General features: G+C 42.5%; 4 protein-coding genes and 1 long non-coding RNA gene across 10 annotated transcripts; 3 read left to right on the forward strand and 2 right to left on the reverse strand.

Annotated features, from left to right (window-relative positions):
• Positions 1–78: 78 nt before the first annotated feature.
• Positions 79–3396, forward strand: LOC110189387 (WD repeat-containing protein CG11141). Its single transcript, XM_020959437.2, has 4 exons — positions 79–894; positions 998–1279; positions 1343–2451; positions 2511–3396. The coding sequence occupies exons 1-4, from the start codon at positions 676–678 to the stop codon at positions 3046–3048; spliced, it is 2148 nt and encodes a 715-aa protein (XP_020815096.2). The 5' UTR covers positions 79–675; the 3' UTR covers positions 3049–3396.
• Positions 3397–5015: 1619 nt separating this feature from the next.
• Positions 5016–9490, forward strand: Inos (Inositol-3-phosphate synthase). The gene is made up of 5 exons (XM_020959787.2): positions 5016–5352; positions 7571–8269; positions 8343–8585; positions 8649–9116; positions 9178–9490. The coding sequence occupies exons 1-5, from the start codon at positions 5224–5226 to the stop codon at positions 9334–9336; spliced, it is 1698 nt and encodes a 565-aa protein (XP_020815446.2). The 5' UTR covers positions 5016–5223; the 3' UTR covers positions 9337–9490.
• On the reverse strand, positions 5683–6622 carry LOC147642843 (uncharacterized). Its single transcript, XR_015272903.1, has 2 exons — positions 6357–6622; positions 5683–6304 (listed from the first exon to the last, which is right to left on the reverse strand). It is a non-coding gene; the product is annotated as an uncharacterized LOC147642843 (long non-coding RNA).
• Positions 9491–12111: 2621 nt separating the features above from the next.
• Positions 12112–18880, forward strand: Fa2h (Fatty acid 2-hydroxylase). Of its 6 annotated transcripts, none has more exons than XM_086838461.1 (4): positions 12112–12345; positions 14555–14907; positions 17910–18137; positions 18206–18880. In XM_086838461.1, the coding sequence occupies exons 2-4, from the start codon at positions 14578–14580 to the stop codon at positions 18692–18694; spliced, it is 1047 nt and encodes a 348-aa protein (XP_086694587.1). In that variant the 5' UTR covers positions 12112–12345; positions 14555–14577; the 3' UTR covers positions 18695–18880. The 6 variants fall into 6 exon arrangements, with proteins under 6 accessions (XP_086694587.1, XP_086694588.1, XP_020814994.1 ...); XM_086838462.1 differs by lacking the exon at positions 12112–12345 and adding an exon at positions 12441–12874; XM_020959335.2 differs by lacking the exon at positions 12112–12345 and adding an exon at positions 12447–12863.
• Positions 14909–17471, reverse strand: LOC110189302 (uncharacterized). The gene is made up of 5 exons (XM_020959334.2): positions 17260–17471; positions 16707–17184; positions 16344–16651; positions 15319–15477; positions 14909–15264 (listed from the first exon to the last, which is right to left on the reverse strand). Exons 1-5 carry the CDS (start codon positions 17315–17317, stop codon positions 15092–15094), a joined length of 1176 nt encoding a protein of 391 aa, XP_020814993.2. The 5' UTR covers positions 17318–17471; the 3' UTR covers positions 14909–15091.
• Positions 18881–18887: the final 7 nt, after the last annotated feature.

The raw sequence follows: 18887 nt of genomic DNA on the forward strand, positions 1-18887 counted from the left end.
CATAAAACTAATAACTGAGAACATAAAAGTCTTAAAGATTAATTTAAAAAATGTTTTTTTTTTTTTAAATGTTATTGATAAGTTTTACTTTATTAACACTGTCCTGTATAAGTTTATTAAAATATAATATAATATAATATACTCTTTATATATTAATATGTATACTCTTATAGGAATTGTATCGTTATATTCCTTAAAACATTTGTAGTCTGACAGTTCTGCTTAAAGCTTTGGTTTTTTTAAAACCAATTTGTATACATATACTGAAATTACTTAGATAGTTAGTTGGATCGTGTCACTACAGTAAAAGAAACTGGTTGTATTAAAATAATAAAACAACAAAATTATTGACTTGTCCTCTTAAAATAAATTTAGAAAACTGATTTCATTTCTTTTAAAAGTCTAAAACATTATTAAAAAATTCAGATTTTTGTGCATGCGGTCAGATAAACTTTGTTTCAGTTTTAATATTATATTTAATAATACATAATAATTCAAAAATAAAAAAAACTGCTCTTTCCTTTGCTTTTTCTCTCAATAGTGACGGCACAGAAACATCGATGATTTAGAAAATTCGAATTCATCGAGGTTTTTGCACCTCTATTATTTAGGGTTTTGTTTAAGCCGGAGACTTAATCCTTCGGTTTCTAAGGCGTAATTTCCAGCAGCTCCGCCATGGCCACCAGCAAGGAGTTGTGCTCCATCCGGGAGTGGGCTCCGCTGACAGACATCATTGATCACATTCCGGTCCAGCTGCAACGTGGGTTCTTTCCCGCATATCTCAATCTGACCTGCGTTGACGCCACCAAACAGTTCCTGGCAATCGGCAGTGACGCGGGCATTGTTTTTTGGTACAACCGCCAGTCGGGAGAAATGCAGAAACTGAAGGCGGAGGTAAGCGATAGCGATGACAATGACTCATCCTCGTACTCACCTCGCACTCTTGCGTGTGGTTTCCCCATTAAGCGTATGCTTTTCCCTCCCTCTTCCTTTACAGGTGGCCACTCGAATAACGTGCGTGCGTATTGTCAACTCGGTGGAATATATGGTTGCGGCGGGGTGCGCCAACGGGCAGGTGAGCATTTTCCAAATTCAGAAGGAGCTGCCTCGAGACTTGGACCTGGTTTTGGGTACGCGTAGTAGGCCCATTGAGCGCTACACCATCAGGGACCTCCACAAGTGCGTGGTCAGCTGTTGTGAGTGGTCAAAAAACGGGATGAAGCTCTACTCCGGCGACCGCCAGGGTGTGGTGGTGCTTACTGAGTTCGATTACCAGGCGGTAAGTAACAGATTAAAAAAAAAATTCTGAAGAACGTAAACTACTATGTATTCCATGAAACAGCACCTCAGCAAGTCCGTGGAGATCCTGAGCGAAGCATACGAGATCGTCCAGCTCAGCGTGCTGCAGAGCCATCTGCTGGTGGCCACGCTCTATCGCTGCATTGTATGCCAGCGCGACGCTAGCACCTCACAGTGGACGATAACGCAAGTGGGCAAGAAGGACCGGAAACAGCTTATTGACTGTGGAGCTGTGTTTCTCAGAAAATCTCAGGACAACAGGATGCAGCTCGTCTGCGGTCGCCCTGGCCTACGCTTCTGGGTGGCTGACATCACTGGCAACGTCTCCAAGACCGTGTTGTTTAGAGACGCCGTGTTGCGCAGTCCAACTTGGGAGATACCCATTCTCAACCCAAAGCAGTTCCACGAACCGTCCAGCAGCCACAACTTGGCTGCATCTGTAGCTTCATCTACAGCTCCGACTGGGCCATCAGTAGCGGGAAATGGCGAAATGGGCTACGTGGCTAGCAGCAACTTTCGACAGCTCTACCTGTACGATGGCTGCGACTCACTCTTGGTGACACACGACGACGCCACCCTGTACATTTTGAACTTGGACAAACTCAAGGTTGAAGCAGTTGCTCGTGGATTCCGAAAGATTCTTGACTTTTGTGTCTATGACAAGGAAATATTTGTGCTGGAGGGCGAGCGCTCACTGTTACGCTTGGCCCCACTCCCCGAACCGCCGAACAAAAGGACTAAGGTGATCTTCAATCCACTAATGCCGCCACCTGTTCCGGTGATGGGAGCGTCATCACAAAACGCTCAACTCGAGTCGCCAGTGGAGCTGCAGTCTGACCCCGTACTACAGGGCGCTGAGGAGTGCTTCGAATTGCCGGCCGGGGAACAACTGGACCTGAATGTGCCAATAGAATTGGCCGTCGAGTCGCCGTTGGCTCAGCAGAACCGTCGCTTGGATATTTTCCGCCGCATCGGCGAGATGGACTTTGACCAGTTTATTGTCCACACTAGTAGAAAGACAGCCGTGGAAAAGGAGCCGCCGGTCTGTAGTAGTTCGGGCATAGTGGAAATCGGCCATGAGACGCAAGAGCATAGGGTGCCACTCACAAACGCCGCCACACTAATGGAAGCCAGCTACTGCCAGATGGAGAAGTACACAGTCTTCTTATCCCCTAACCTTTACATACTTATACAAATTGGATGATTTGCAGCAATGGCCTAGCCTCGCCGCTGGACATGAAGACAGCCTTTCTACAGCACCTTCCCGACGCTCTGAGTCCGGGCAGTCTGCAGAAGACGGTCGCGGAAAAGGCCAAGTCCTTGGCCGCGGAACTGAACTTGCCCGAAGTTCACTTGGTCCCACTAACCCAGGAGGAGCTAATTGCTGCCAAGGCGGTGACGCCCGAGCTAAGCGAATCACTAATCCGGTGCTATCCCACCACGCAACTGGAAGAGGCTAGTGTTCAGACCACCTTACGGCGACAAACACATGACCACATAGCGGACACGGACTATAATGCCGGCCAGCCGGTGGATGGAATTCGGGCCTGTCCGCTATTAAAGCCGAAGGTGACGCCACTGAAGTTTGTCAATAGCCAGCCAAAGGCAACCCTAATCGTGGAGGACGAAACGGAGTACAGTAGCTTCCTGCCCGACTTTCGGAGGGCAGGTGACCCCTTGCGCAAAGAAACCCCGCCGGCCACTAGTGACTCTAACACCTCCAGCGAGTGGGAGTTCTTGGACAACTAGTTTGATTTTATTTATATGCATTCTTTTTGATTTCAAGCTTATTGTGTTTATGCTTATACATTCCTTTGCTTCGTTCGAAGAAGTGTAGTGCTTATCAGATTGTGATCGCCGTGATTTCCTTACTTCCTATTTATAGTAAAATTTATAATAATTGTACATAATTTAGACATAGGCTAAACGCACGAATCTGTATTACAAATTGTATCAGCCAGTTATTTGAATTTCAAATATCTTGGCATAAATAGCACTCGTAAGCAATGTAATTATTATTTGTCATTATACCCTAAGTTCGCTACTTGAGTTCAAGGTCGCCTTGAGAAATACATACAGTAAATTTATGTTATACAACTTTCAGTCTTCGTCCTCAGCAGGAAATGGATATGGACTGATACCGAGCACACTTGGTCGTTATAAATTTTCTGGAACTACGTGCCAGCTTAGAGCTGACGATAAGGTTGCATGTGAGGGAAACGAGACGCCCACTGCAGCATGTGCCTGTCTGCCTGCTGCCTGCCTGGTCTGGTGTTTCTGCTGGGCGGCCTTAATGCTCCAATGGAAAAGTTTTCCCATAGAAATTTCTCGATCGCTTGAAGCCAAGCCCACTGCATTGATTGGTCAACAAATAGTAATTTGAGCTCGCACTTCGCCTTCAATTGACTGCAATGGAAAGTTTTCTCTAAGAAGCCTCGCTTGCTTCTGGATTCTTAATTCTAGAAAATTCGCCAAAAGCGCTTGTCTGTGTTTTCAGGAGGCCAGCCAAGAATCATTTTGCAATGATTCCGAGCATCCCAATGGTTCATGATTTTACCGATGCTTCAGATGATTCTATGGTTCAGTTTATTTATTGTAATATCGGCGATGAAATATTTTATATCCCCCCGATGTCTTCTTATGAAAAATGTAAATGTGCGTTATCATTATAAATGTGGTAAAGGACAAATGTAAGTTATTTCTCAGAACGTTTGACAAAATAAAATGTGGATTCATTCCTCCATTTCCTCTTTTATATGGATAGAAGAGATATTGGAATCTTCAGCTTTTCTGCTGTATTAGAATTGTTATATATCTTAAAAGTTTTACTTTATTAACTTTACTTTTATAAAAAAAAATATGTTTCGTTCTTTGAAAACATTGGTAAATTGACTATCATATAAATATATTAAACGTATACTAAATACCGATTAAACGAAACAGGTGCTAGATCGTTTCGCCTGGTAAGACTGCTTGAGAATTTATACTTATGATGGGTCGAAAAGTCTTCCTACTTTATGTTGTATAAAACCTCATATCAGCGGTAGCAACACTTTAGGGCTAAATAAAGCCTGCTTAAGAGATAAACAACACATTTTCAGTTATTATTATTTTTTATCAATATAAAAAAGTTAATTGGGATTTTTCACGTATCTAGCATCTTTATTCTATTTCTCACTCACATATAAACAATTTTAACTTTTAAGTTGTTAAAGTATTCCCTGTCCTATATTTTGTATACATTTATTTATTTACGAAATATTAACAGAATTGATCGAAAATGTTTACCAGAAAACTTTAAAATTTTCCATAGCCAAACTATTCCCTTGAAATTATACTCAATTGGTCACTCAATTAATTATGGAAACAAGTAAATTGAATGCGGTCACCTGCCCGGCGATCTCCGAAAGATGAAGAGCAGGACTCCCACTCCGCCTTGCAGATTGAGAAATCCCACGCGTGCCGGAAAATTTCCGATATCTTCTGGTTCCCTCTTAAGTGTGCTTGCGAAGCTCGGGCACTCGGAGCTAATATCGCTATAACGAAAATCTTGCTTTAAATTTGGGAAAATATTTATTAATATAAATGGTAGGAATGGTTAAAGTTCAGAAGGGTATTTCGTATACGTGTAAGAGAAAAGTTGATTTGATTTTCTATATCTGTAAATGTATAGTTCTTTTCGGTTCGATTTTTGTTCTGAGTGTGGGAGAGAGCGTGGCATTAAGAGTAAGAGAAAACTTTTCGCTGTTGGGGAATCTATAAAAGCGGTCTGCTTCCAGTCCAAGCGAGTCATTCGCCGCGAACTTTTGCTTCGACCAAAGCGCTTTCAGTTCGTGAAACAAGCACATCAAACGCGCTAATTGATAAACACAAAGTGCTCCCCCGAGAGAGAAGAGTAAGCGGAAATCCCACACCCAACCGAAAATGAAGCCCACCAATGCCTCCACGCTGGAAGTCGTCTCCCCGAAGGTGCGGGTGGAAAATGACTTCATCACATCGGACTACGAGTACCAGACGTCGCACGTGAAGCGTACCTCATCTGGACAGCTGCAGGTGAGCCTCTCCCCCGACTACCGGTTGCATGCGGCGGCATCTTCGATCATCAGTCATGGGTTTTGGCTTTCAAAAGCGCATTTTCACGTTCCGGGGCTGACCTTCACATTGAACTTTTCCAATCTGTGTGCGTGTGCAGATGCTCTCCTGCTACACCCATGCGCACTTGTCCACACTCAGAGAATAGTATCAATATTATCGTGGATATATTTACAAGAGAGACAGAATAATATTCACGCTCTATTGGGAACCGTTTAAAGCGTGCATATAATTAACTTATCTGAAATCTGGACCCAGAAGTTCCAATAAAAGTTAGTTGGAAATGTTAAATATTTTTAGAATTTTTCCATTTTTAAGAAAATTCTTCTAATACTTTTTATTTTAATTTACTAACAACGTGTCTTGTTGCAATAAATTCAATTTTTGGTTCTAATTAAAATTTTATCAATACAAAAATCTTTGAGTACAGACATGTAAAAGCTTAAATAGTACTCTTTTTTTAACAAAGCCTTTAGTTTTAAACAAATACCTTAAATAACTAGATAATTTTTTTTACACTCTAGGTTTCTTAAATAATTATGAAAATGTTCTTTTCTTGGTTCTTACTTCAATGATTTCAAGACTTGCATATTGAAGTATAAATATGTGAATCCTTCAATTCTTGTTTAAAAATAATGTAATTTTTTACAAAACCTTAGTGTACTAAGTTCTTTCTACAATCAATTTATATTTGCTCTTAAACAGCTAACAAAATTATTACCCTTTTTTCACATAAACAGCCCAGCTGCACTCTGATATAACTAGCTAAAATGGAATGCTAATTTTTTGTTATCAAAAGTAAAGATTTTAATAGTTTTGAAAATAGCTCCCAAGTGTAGGCAGGTATAAATTTTCCAGCTGTGCCAAAATGGGGGAAAATACCATAGGGCCAATAGGGCCGCTCCCCAATTCGCTGCAGATAAAAATAGCGATAAGCGTGGGCGGTGTTTTGCGGTTTCCCTTACCCACTGGCGTCCACCGTTACATGGCCTGTGACAGTTACAGCTTATTGATTACTCGCACTGTACTGATACAGCAGCTGACGATGATAAACACTGGTGATATCTCGTCATTATCCCGGACAGCGGGTGGCGTGATTCTGCGCGCAGGCGCCTTTTTCTGGCACCTAAACAAACAGAAATATATAATAATGCCGAAATAGAGATGGCCAGTAAATCCAATCTGGGTGATTGCGGTCGGTGTACGTGCTCTGTTTACATCACACACGCCCACTCCCGCTGCACTTCAAGGTCAATGTCAGGCGATGGCCGCCAAGAGAGTTCCGTGCCCGAAGAGAAGCGCCGCTCTCTTAAGTGGCGGGCCCAAGAGAGCGCTTTCCACTGCTGCAAGCTCACTGATTACATATTTCGCCGGCCGGCAAGCGGCTTCTTCTTGTTTTTGCCCAACTTTCTGGCGGACTTTGGACAAGCACGTTGTCAAATTATTAATGCAATCATCATCATCATTATCATCATTACTTATTCATCAGTTTTTATTTTTGCTTCCAATCAAAGAGCACGTTGACTCGGCAGAAATCGGACAAGACCTGCTAAAATATAGCATTAAGAGGAAGGCATGGGGAATGAGACTGTTGGATACCTGTTAGTTGTATACACATATTTCTTGTTTTGGGATTTTAATTAAATACATATTTTATTTAAATATATTTGAGAATATTAAATATAAGTAATTTATATTTCCATTACGTATTACGAAGCGGGTCAGTTTAGGAAAGCCAATGGCAGTTAATTTCTCCCCCAGGCCTCTGTCGGCACCCGCACAGAATGTAAACAACGAAACAGTGTGTTGAAAATGTAACTTAGTAACTCGATTGATGTTTGAAATAATTAAATAAACATTTTAAAGAGTAAAGCTGACATTACTGCGCTCCTTATGTGATATCCCACACATCTGGTGAAATATAATTATAAATCCACCGGCTGTCGCCAAGAGCCCCTGTGATCACAAACACCCCGCTCTCGACAACGGTTATTGAAATCAGGTTCGCTTCGTAGAAATCACGCGATCATAATTTATACGGCTACCTGACTTGGGTGGCACGATATGGAATAAAGATAAGGCACCGCCGGACCTATAATAAGTCCAAACGGGTTGTGCTATGCTATGGCCGTATAGGGCTAATCGGTTAATTAGCTAATCGATTATGCGATCTTTGCAGGTGCACCCCCAGACTACGGCGCTGAAGATACGGACCGGCCGCCATGTGCCCAAACTGGGCGTGATGCTGGTGGGGTGGGGCGGCAACAACGGCTCCACACTGACCGCCGCCCTGGAAGCCAACAGCCGGCAGCTGAAGTGGCGCAAGCGGACGGGCGTGCAGCAGGCCAACTGGTTCGGCTCCATCACCCAGGCCTCCACGGTTTTCATCGGATCCGATGAGACCGGCGCGGACGTGTACGTGCCGATGAAGGAGCTGCTGCCCATGGTGGAGCCGGACAACATCGTCGTTGATGGCTGGGATATCAGCGGACTGCATCTGGGTGACGCCATGCGCCGCGCCGAGGTTCTGGACGTGGCTCTGCAGGACCAGATCTACGATCAGCTGGCTCTGCTTAAGCCGCGGCCATCCATCTACGACCCGGATTTCATTGCGGCCAATCAGTCGGATCGCGCCGACAATGTGATTGGGGGAACGCGCCTGGAGCAGTACGAGCAGATCAGGAAGGACATTCGCGACTTCCGCCAGCGAAGTGGGGTCGAGTGCGTCATTGTCCTATGGACCGCCAACACAGAGCGCTTTTCTGATGTTCAACAGGGTCTCAATACTACCAGCCAGGAGCTCCTGGCCTCGCTGCAGGCCAACAACTCGGAGGTCTCCCCATCGACGATCTTCGCAATGGCCAGCATTGCTGAGGGGGTAAGTCTGTAAACTTTACATAAAATTAACTGGAATTAAATGAAATCTATATTCTTCTGCTTCCATCCGACAGTGCACCTACATCAACGGCTCGCCGCAGAACACCTTTGTCCCCGGACTAATCCAGTTGGCCGAGGAGAAGAAGGTCTTCATCGCCGGTGACGACTTCAAGTCCGGCCAGACCAAGATCAAGAGCGTTCTGGTGGACTTCCTGGTGGGGGCCGGCATCAAGCCAGTGTCGATTGCCAGCTACAACCACTTGGGAAACAACGACGGCAAGAATCTTTCCGCTCCCCAGCAGTTCCGCTCCAAGGAGGTAGATATCCTGGATGATTTGTGAGAATAAGATCAGTACATCAATCGACGCCTTGCTTTACAGATATCCAAGAGTAATGTGGTGGACGACATGGTGGCCTCCAACAAGCTGCTCTACGGGCCCGACGAGCATCCCGATCATGTGGTGGTCATTAAATACGTGCCCTATGTGGGCGACAGCAAGAGGGCCATGGACGAGTACACATCCGAGATCATGATGGGTGGCCACAACACCCTGGTGATCCACAACACGTGCGAGGACTCTCTACTGGCCACACCCTTGATTCTGGACCTGGTCATCCTGGGAGAGCTGAGCACTCGCATCCAGCTCCGCAGCGCAGAGAACGAGTCCGCCCCCTGGGTACCCTTCAAACCGGTCCTTTCTCTGCTGAGCTATCTGTGCAAGGCCCCACTGGTGCCCCAGGGCTGTCAGGTGGTCAACTCTCTATTCCGCCAGCGTGCTGCCATCGAGAATATACTGCGCGGCTGCATTGGCCTTCCGCCCATCTCACACATGACCCTGGAGCAGCGGGTAAGCAGGATTACTTCGCATGCCACCTCGCTTGCATATTAAAACTTTTTGTGTCTTACAGTTCGACTTCGCTACCATCACGAATGAGCCTCCGGTAAAGAGGGCTAAGATCCTGGGCCAACCATGCACTCTTGAATCTGCCACCAATGGCAAGAAGATCCATGCCAATGGACACAGTAATGGATCCGCCAAGGTGGCCACCAACGGGAATGCCCACTAATAGTATAGCTCCTTGCTTTGGAAATATATAATTGGAATATATACGGTTTAATTGGATAACAAAATACAAAACTAGACTTAAGATACAATTACTGAATAATCGTTTAAAATAAAAAGAGCTTAAAAGGACGGTTGTCTGTGGCCCAAAAACCAAATATTTATTTGTGCTCTTCACTTAATTAAATATATCAAGAAATGCGACGAAGGTTCTATACCCTTCAGAACAAAAATCTGATATTGAAAGTGAGAAATCTTCCCTTTCAGTGGGACATTTTAAATTCTCTCTGTGTAGTTAAAGGAGATCGGCGAGGACTGAAATATTTTTGATTTTGCTTGTAAAACACAGAATGCTGAACGTTAGTTTAATTCGCATCTAACATTTGAACTACTAGAAGAAATTCACTTTAGATAATTTTAAAAACAATTTTCTGTCTTTAATTCATCATTTTACTTGAAGTAAATGTACGTCTGTTTACGCATGCTTTCGACAGATTATATTATGTCTTTGCCGCATTTAGTAGAGCTTCAATCTTGTTGGGGATCTAATTCTTTCCGCTTGAATATTATTGAAAAAGCATACGAATATAAATCGAGTTCTTACATACGTTTCCTCTACTCAAAAATATGACAGTTTTTGATTATGCACCGAAATTATAACATTTTTCAACAACAACCAAAGAAAAAATTAATACTGAAAAATCTTCATTAAAAATAAAATCATTAATGTTGCTTTCGGGTTAGCTTCCTTTCTTGTTGTCTATTGTTGATTGAAGCATAGAAAATATATTGGAATGAATGGATTTATATAAAAAATTATAGTATATAAACATGCCTAACACTATGCTACAAAAGACTTTGCTCCCTAAACACTACTATAAAAAACAGTCCGTTTACTTCTGATAAGACTACATATGTATGTGAGGGTGATGGATGGTGGGGTCCTAATAAATTTTTATATTTGGCGTGGCATTCATCCATCTGGGGCGATATCGGTATTTATCTAGTTTTAATGACTCCTGATTGTAGATTAGGAATAACGGGCTTGACTTCAGTTATTGTGTATAAAAAAAGAACCATAGAATCAAGAATCATATACACATTAAATAAATAACGGATGACTTAAACAAAGGCTGTCAAAATTTAATAATAATTATGAAATTGACTTACAACTTAAATATAAGTATTTTAATGCTTCTTAAACGTGATTAGAACTAGATACAACATTTTAATATAATGTACTGCCCACTATTTTCCTTTTTATTAGGACTAATTATTATTATTTTTAGAATTATATTATTAACCAAATTGTTTAACAAAATTGACAATCTTCCAAATTTTGGGATATCTCGTTGAAGTCAACTTCCTGTTCCTAGTGTAAAAATACATTGGATAATACCATCATTAGATTACCAATTAAATTGCAGAAACTATTAAAATGTGTATAGTTATAGAAACTGTGACTTTTAAATAAGGAGCACACTGTACAGTAAGTATAACACAACAACTACTACGGTATATCACAAATTCGTAAAGGTAAAAACTTTGATATAACCTAAAATATTATAACCAGAAGATTATTTTCTATTCAATGTTGTTTTTACCTAATCAATAAAGAAGAGTGCTCTACAAATATGTTCTCATGAACATATGTATGTACATACATATGTTAGTTTATAGCGGAATCGATACAGTATTAGATAAAGCCTGTGCTGGGGTTTGTCTTCTGAAAACGATCTGGGATTTGGCATAAAAGTCGAGTCTCGATTTAAGTGAATTATTTTGAAAAAGAATAGAAACATATTCCTACAATATGAGCATAAGCTATGATACCTGACACTTACATTATGATGTTCAACATATACATATGTATAAATGCATATTTAATGACTGAAAATATAGTTTTCGTTATGAAAGTCACTCCTTCAATGTCGCTCTTTTATCCTCTATGGCCATATAATACTCTTACCAAGGAATGTTCTATTTGATTGATGTTGATATGCTTGGCATATTGGAGAGTAATTAGTGGTTGCTCCGCCATTATCGCAGAGGCCTAGCACTCAAGCCAATCAACTCGCTTCCCTGCCAGCTCAGTCGATATTAAAACGGCGATACAGTCCGAGCCGATAGATGCACATACATATGTACATATAATTATCCGTATTCCTCAGTACTGCTGCTGCCCCTCCCGAGACACAACTGGTGCGAGACACAGGCTTGGCGCCCTTTACCGTCAAAGTGACACTTGTAAAGGCCACAGTCCCACCCACCCACTCACAGCTGGAATCTTGGGTTGGGGTCGGGGAGTGTGAAAGCCCAGCAGACACTCATAAAGTTGACAGAATGCCGTAGCATTTCCGCTTCTCAGGAATTCGCTTGCCATTGATGAATGATTCATTTGGATTTGGATGAATGGTTAATGAAAAACATACAGTTTTACCTCAGTGTATATAGTCGCTATTACCAGCTTTGATTTATGGACGAACTGTGTCAACTCGTGGTTTCTTCGATTGAATCCAAGCCTCAATGCGATGGGATTCCCTATAAATGCAGCCAAAGATCGTGTACCACGCAATTGTGGCTTTTCTAAACTCTTACTTCAAACTCTTAATCGTTATGACAGTCTGCTATAGTTTGAAGAGGAAATATTAAATTGATTAATTGTTAATTTAAAGTTATTTCCAGTATATTTATTAAGTTATTTCCCAAACCTTTCTGATTGGAAGGATTTCGATAAACCAAAACTTTCAGGGGATTCCCAGGGATTACTTAAAATATCGGCGATCAGCCGTTCAAAATAGGGAATCCCCTGTATATCGTGCAGAACATGCTGCTTAAAATTATCTTCAATACTCAAATCCATTGTACTCAAAGCAAGCAAGTTTTCGTTTATAATTTTAAAGGATTGTGTACACATTTACTTCTATCAATTAACTGTTGTGCTAAATTTATTTTAAAAGTAATTAGGAGGCTGAGTCATTACTGAGTGCTAAAATCAAAGGCCCAATCTGCGGTGAGTCATCTGAAAATTACCTTTAACTTGGCTGTATTCATGTCCTGATAATGACTCCCTGATCCGTTGCCTGGCTATCGTTATCGAGATCTACGTCAGGATTGTTTAGCAAAATTAGAACACCCCGCGATAACGGGCTATATGGCTTCTTGCAGATCGGCCGATAAGAGTTCGGTACATGTCGTCCGTCTAAAGTCGCTAATCACGATCGCGGCACTCTCTCCAGGGCTATAACTAAAGAGAGTAACTCCAGCACTATTTTAACCCGAGCGGACCTATCTTATCGCCCAATTTCGTGTGGCCCGCTTATCTTGTGGCAGAGGCAGCTAGTGCTTAGCGGCTAGGAGCTAGCCCTGGGCCGCGCTGCTCGCGTCGCAGTCGCCGGTGCGGATATGTTGGGCGAGTGGGTGGGACCGGGCCCAAGTTCAGTTGCTAGTTGCGTTGCATTGCGTGCGGTCCGGGTTCCGCTGCCGAGAGATTTGTAATCCGATCTAACTACATTAATCGCTCCTAACCTGGTCAGTCTCCGGTATATGTTCTATGTCTGGTATCTCGTAGTACTTCGGTGTCGAAATCTATGTGAACTAATGGACGGATATGTTAATTACCAATAAGTTGTAGGAAAAGGAAGCGAACTTAGTTTACTCATGAATACTATCTCTATCTGTTGGGGTTTTTAATATTTTGTCACCGCCCGAAGATAAGATATTGGGTAACTTCTCGATACACCTTGACCGGTCGGCGTAAGCAGGCATCTAGGGCAAAGCTAACCCGGATAGATAATAGATGACACCTGATAGTGAACAACTCGCTCTGAGTGAGACCCATTCTCGCTCCCTGCGCGGAACCCATTAACCGCGTGTAAACACAAGTGGCAGAGTTCGTTTGACGGAACCGTCTATAGTCCCGGGCAAAGGGAGTTAGACAGGTCTGCGGGGAGAGAGATAGAGAGATATGACATCGAAGAGATAATGCCTAGCCTATTTGCAAATGTGTCAGATAGGGCACCCACTATTAATCAATGTGACGCAGCGCAGGTACGGCCTCTGACTCAGAGCACCTGCTCCGTCTCCTATCGGGGCACCGCGATTTGGGACTTACCACTTGCGACTTTGACAAACGACCCGACTCGTCCACACCAAATCCCTGCGCGCTTACAGGCTCTCGTATCAGCCATGATAAGTACAATATAAAAACTGTATAGACAGCCCCAAAACATGTACATACAAATGTGCATATGTGCGGTGTGGAATGGCCAACTGGGCCAAAGTCCCGCCGCCCCAGCCAAGTGGAGAATGGAAACGTTTGTGTGGCATTCATCTACGGAAAGAAACATCTGGCGTGGCGTACACTGATTGCCAAGTTCACATAATGGAACTCATCCACGGCCCACGGCCGCCTGAAGGAGAATCGCATTCTGTGCCATTTCTGCATTGCTCTACGATTTGTAATTACGACTGGCAATTGATATCCCTAATCTCTGTCATTATATTCCCTCGACTATCGCCACAAGTAAAGAATTGTTTAGCTAACGTTACACTTCTAACATTATTTCCATTACAATCGGAAAGATTAAATATTTATCACCACCAATACCACAAAGGATTAACTTGGGGTGCAGTGCAAAAAAAAGAAAAATTTCTGTGGCCAAAATTATATCGGTGTTTGGGAACGAGACATCCTTAATATTTGTTTTTGTTTACTGGCTTTGTCCGCCGCTTATCAGCGGAATCAATTCGAGCTTCCCGCCGCTGCACTTGTTATAAATAAACTTATAACTCCTAACTGTAACTTGTGTACATCTTCGACTAAACTTATCGTATGATGTGTAAGCTTTTTTATTCAAATATTTGCTCTCAATGCAATCAAACGCATCCCGGTCGTCGTAATCAAATCGGGTATTGAAAATTAACCAATAAATATATAAAACAGTAACACTAGTGGATTCGTTTATAAACAATCGCCTTTATGTATTAATATTTTCTTACTCCAGACTCGGATAAAAATTGATGATGTTACTCAAAAATAATCCTCCCGATTCCTATTGATAAGAATGTTTGCTTTTACAAAGGCCACTACCGCTATTTAATTGACCATGTCTGATAGAGATGATACCTTAAACAATAATGTACAGATTGCACGCAAACTAATTAATTATAGTAAAATTAGAACTTCTATATAACTTATACTGTTGCTTTCCGCATTCCAGTTACCGCCACAAAGTCCATCGACATGGACTTGCCAAAGGAGGATGTGGCGAACGAGAAGTTCATTGTGAAGTACCGCCAGCAGCTATACGACCTGTCTGAGTTTATGCACAAGCACCCCGGAGGCATAAACACCCTCAAAGGCCTAAAGGGGGCGGATATGACAGCTCGCTTTATGAAAGCCCCGCCACACTCTGATGCTGCCATGTATCTGATGAAGGAGTACAAAATGGATTCGAATGACGCCGCTCAAAAAACTAGGCAGAGCTTTACAGGGACCGATGAGCAGAATACTCGCCAGCGGCCGAGGGAAACCGAAGACAAGAACAACAACCAGTTGGACGAGAGCATGGAGGTGAGTTTGATAGACTGCTCTTTTAATTTGTAACGCTAGTAGCCGAATGTGCAAGTTTTTTTTTTTGTATTCTGCATTCATTCCCTCTCTGGCTAAAAAATATATAACTAACGCAAGTCATTTGTGGTGTCCTAGCTTAATCAGTCGATAAAATGCTTTAAGATCGGACGAGTCGGTTAGTCCTTTACAGCTGACGAGACTTGTGGGCCATCACATAGACTTTCGCCTTTGAGTATACCCGGATTTGCTCCTCGACTGTAGTAAGCTCCTTGTCAATCTCTGCCTTGCGGGTGCGCACGCGCAAGGTTTGTGCGGTCATGGGCATGTGATTCAGCTCGTTAACGAGACTTTCGTAACCTATTAAGGAAATTGTTGAATTTCGAAATGGAACTCGTAGTTAGTTAAACTCACGCTTCTGTGCATTGTTGAGGTAGGTCAACCGATCCTGATCGCTAAGCAATACATGGCCCCGGGGACAGTCTGGATCCCGCATATCAGCAAGCTGCTTGGCCTCGGCCTTTTCGCGTTTCTGCTTCTCCAAGTAACGTGGCAGGCGCACCTCGTCCCGGGCTGTTGAAAAAATAGATAAAACCCATTGTTTTGCAAATAGGTTAAGTAAAGTAATAAGTAAATCTTATAATCAGCAACAGTGCCCTCTCTTTATAAAACATAACATAATATTGATTTATCGTTTAACAAGAAAGGAAGCTAACTTCGGCACGCCGAAGTTTATATACCCTTGCAGATAGAACTTCGATGACTAGGAATCCATACAATATAAATTATATATATTTATGTTAAAAAACAATGAAGTAATACCTGCTTTCATTTCATTCACCTATACATATTATATTTGCAGTTTTACATTCACAGATTTGTGTTTTTGCTCCACATCTAAGGATCGTTTGTATGGCACCTATATGATATAGTCGTCCGATTTTTATAAAATTTTACACAAAATTTAAATCTGATATAAAATGGATATATCTCAAATTTGTGAGATCATATAGAAGACTAACTACAAAGTTTCATTCAAATAGCTTCAAAACTGAGAGACTAGTTTGCGTAGAAACGGACAGACGGACAGATGGACAGACGGACATGGCTAGATCGAGTAGGCTTTTGATCCTGATCAAGGATATATATACTTTATATAGTCGGAGGTGCCTCCTTCAGTGCGTTGCAAACTTCTGACTGAAATTATAATACCCTGCAAGGGTATAAATATTAAGATATACGTTATACGAGGCAAATACGTAATATAAGTAGATAGATAGTCTTCAATATTTCAGAGAAACCCATAAACAGTGCGCTGCAAACTCCTAATTTAAATTGTAATTCAAAGTTATTAATTATCATTTAGAAAATGAGTAAAGTACTTGAAAGTAAGATAATATTTGTGTTAAATGAAACTACACTATCGTCAGTATACTCACACCCTAGTTTATGTTCACGACGCTTAGACTTATTGGTGATTGTTGTGACATTGGAGGCCGTTGTAAAACGGCTACGGGCACTTAGTGGCCCTTCCTCATCAGAGCCACCAAAGTTCTTGGGTTCGTTCTCGAGCATGGGTAGTGCTTCAACCTCAGACATGTGGAAGCGGCTGTTTTTCGAAGAGTTCGAGCGGGCTGACAACGGTAGCTGCTGCAACTCTTCCTCGTTCTCGTAATGCAGTTGTTTGTAGTTGTCTTCAATCTTTGAACGTGTGTCCTCTATTATGGATCTTCCATCGAAATTGCATCTAGAAAGAAATTAAGCGGTTAGGATTACGCCAGATCAAGTTCATGACTGTTTACTTTTTAAGAGCGTTTGTGAGGTATATTTCATCAGTTATGTCCTCCGTCTGAATGGCAATGCTGTTGGAGCTCCGGTGGGTGCCGCAGGATTGGCAACGATCTGAAGGCGCTTCGGATGCCGAGTCCAAAAGGTTCTCTGCTTCCACCCGTTCCGATGGAGCGTAGAAGAGGGGATCGCGTTCCTCCAGACCATCGAAACGCTCGCCCTCGCCCGGAATGGCGAGAGTCAGCTGGTGCTGTGAACGAGAGGTGGTGGCGGCATGTTGCAGGGAGTTTCCCTGTATCTTGGTCTTGCGCTGCGGTCTTTCCGTCTTTGATTCCTTGCCCTCCCTCGCCTCAGAAACTGAGCGCCGAAGCTGAGGAGGCATCCAGCTTGGACGCACTGGCTGCTTGGCGGCCAACTTTTCGCTAGTCGTCTTTTCCAGCGAACGTAGGCTTACCTTGTTTTCCTTGAGAAAGTTTCGGGACTGTGTAACGCCTGTGGGAACGAAGACCAAAACAAATTACCAACTGGTTGCCATGGCCCAAGGGCTGTTTGGAAAAGGTATCTTACGCGGCACCGAAAAGATGCCCTTCAGCGTGGGAATAGGGCGCACTGATGAATTAGACATGATCCACCTAGTCCCGCGCTAACAGTTCGGCGACTATTATTCAGCAAATCTGTTTTCGAGTACGGCAAACGGAAACTGCGTTGTTATTGTGTCAAGTGCGGAGAAGTTTAAATGACAACTTTGAACCAGCTGCTTGTTACATTGCCTGCTGTCGATAGTTCGATAGCCGATAACCGATATTCGATATATCTATGTGGCACGCCAATGCTGCCACACCTGTCAAATCTAAGTATCCATTTTTGTTTTCATTGTTTTCAAATACAAATTACTTTGACTGTTAATTTTGAAAAGTGTTTTCTTTTGAATATAGTTCCCACCTTTTCAACCTTCTGCGAAATCTAATCTGGGTTCCCATAAAGGTCTCTATTATTGATGTGACACTTAAAAATATTTTATTATGGTGTAATTAAAAAGAATTTGTATACGAAAGTTACTGTTTATATGACCCTATCAAAATTAATATAAAATATTCGACAAGCGATACCAGTTTGTAATGATGGTTTTTATTAAAATAGAAAAAAACTGCTTAAATTGTGTATCGAATATTTAGCTTTAAGTTTTATCAAACTCATTTTGTGCATTTCAATTACAGCACTTGGTGGACTGGTCAAAGGCAATGCTACCACAGATAGCAAACCTAACGTATTGCTATGATGAGTGGGTGCACAAGCCGGTGGACAGGCCGTTGCGATTATTTGGTCCCTGGTACTTAGAGATGTGCACGAAAACGCCTTGGTGGCTGGTACCAACCTTCTGGATTCCGGTGATCTTCCAGTGCGCGAGGGACGAGGTTTCTAGCGCCTGGCAGGATAAGAGACAGGTGAGTTATCTATCTATAATTTCAGCCTATATCCTCTTCTAACTTGGCCAAATGTATCTATATTTCAGCTTCTGGGGCTTGCCGGTTACTTTTTGTTTGGCATACTCTTGTGGACCTTTCTTGAGTACACTCTGCATCGCTGGGTGTTTCACGTAAAGCTGCGCAACAACAGCGGCCCTTGGCTTTGCACCTTCCACTTCATGATCCACGGATTGCACCACAAGGTGCCTTTTGATCCCATGCGACTGGTGTTCCCGCCATTGCCGGGAGCAGTGCTTGCCACTGTCATCTACACCCCGATCAGCTACGTGATCCTGCATCCTAGGGTGGTGCTATCAGGAGCTCTGCTCGGATATCTCTGCTACGACATGATGCACTACTACCTGCATTACGGAAACCCGTCAGCGGGGGCCTTCATTCACATGAAGCGGTACCATTACCATCACCACTTCTCTCACCAAACCTCCGGATATGGCATCAGTAGTCCACTTTGGGATGTCGTGTTCAATACACGCATTCACCTTCGAAAACTGAGATACCAACTACGTTGGTCCTAGCCATAACTAATTCAGTTCACCCCATTGCTATGTAAGATCAAATTTTGCACCTCTATGGCAGTGTCCAGATTAAAGATTTTTAGTGTTATCCCACAAAAAATGGAATAGTAAGCATTATTGATAGGAATTCATACAACCATATATATGTTTAGTAAGGAAATATACTTCCATTGACACCAAGGAAAACTGTATT

The sequence above is a fragment of the Drosophila serrata genome, unplaced genomic scaffold (genome assembly GCF_035046125.1).
Source record: "Drosophila serrata isolate PLE 108 unplaced genomic scaffold, ASM3504612v1 contig_347, whole genome shotgun sequence".
NCBI classification, from domain to species: domain Eukaryota; kingdom Metazoa; phylum Arthropoda; class Insecta; order Diptera; family Drosophilidae; genus Drosophila; species Drosophila serrata.

What these genes read in the sequence shown, in the direction of transcription:
- LOC110189387 (XM_020959437.2), top strand. Translation starts at nt 676, where the DNA reads ATGGCCACCAGCAAGGAGTTGTGCTCCATCCGGGAGTGGGCTCCGCTG. An exon ending in TGCAGAAACTGAAGGCGGAG is followed by an intron (nt 895 to 997) that starts GTAAGCGATAGC and finishes CTTCCTTTACAG; the next exon opens with GTGGCCACTCGAATAACGTG. An exon ending in AGCTACTGCCAGATGGAGAA is followed by an intron (nt 2,452 to 2,510) that starts GTACACAGTCTT and finishes GATGATTTGCAG; the next exon opens with CAATGGCCTAGCCTCGCCGC.
- Inos (XM_020959787.2), top strand. Translation starts at nt 5,224, where the DNA reads ATGAAGCCCACCAATGCCTCCACGCTGGAAGTCGTCTCCCCGAAGGTG. An exon ending in TGGCCAGCATTGCTGAGGGG is followed by an intron (nt 8,270 to 8,342) that starts GTAAGTCTGTAA and finishes TCCATCCGACAG; the next exon opens with TGCACCTACATCAACGGCTC. An exon ending in ACATGACCCTGGAGCAGCGG is followed by an intron (nt 9,117 to 9,177) that starts GTAAGCAGGATT and finishes TGTGTCTTACAG; the next exon opens with TTCGACTTCGCTACCATCAC.
- Fa2h (XM_086838460.1), top strand. Translation starts at nt 13,597, where the DNA reads ATGGCCAACTGGGCCAAAGTCCCGCCGCCCCAGCCAAGTGGAGAATGG. An exon ending in TCTGCATTGCTCTACGATTT is followed by an intron (nt 13,793 to 14,554) that starts GTAATTACGACT and finishes TCCGCATTCCAG; the next exon opens with TTACCGCCACAAAGTCCATC. An exon ending in AGTTGGACGAGAGCATGGAG is followed by an intron (nt 14,908 to 17,909) that starts GTGAGTTTGATA and finishes TTTCAATTACAG; the next exon opens with CACTTGGTGGACTGGTCAAA.
- LOC110189302 (XM_020959334.2), bottom strand. Translation starts at nt 17,317, where the DNA reads ATGTCTAATTCATCAGTGCGCCCTATTCCCACGCTGAAGGGCATCTTT. An exon ending in GGGCATCTTTTCGGTGCCGC is followed by an intron (nt 17,185 to 17,259) that starts GTAAGATACCTT and finishes TCGTTCCCACAG; the next exon opens with GCGTTACACAGTCCCGAAAC. An exon ending in TCGTGAACATAAACTAGGGT is followed by an intron (nt 15,478 to 16,343) that starts GTGAGTATACTG and finishes TTTTTTCAACAG; the next exon opens with CCCGGGACGAGGTGCGCCTG.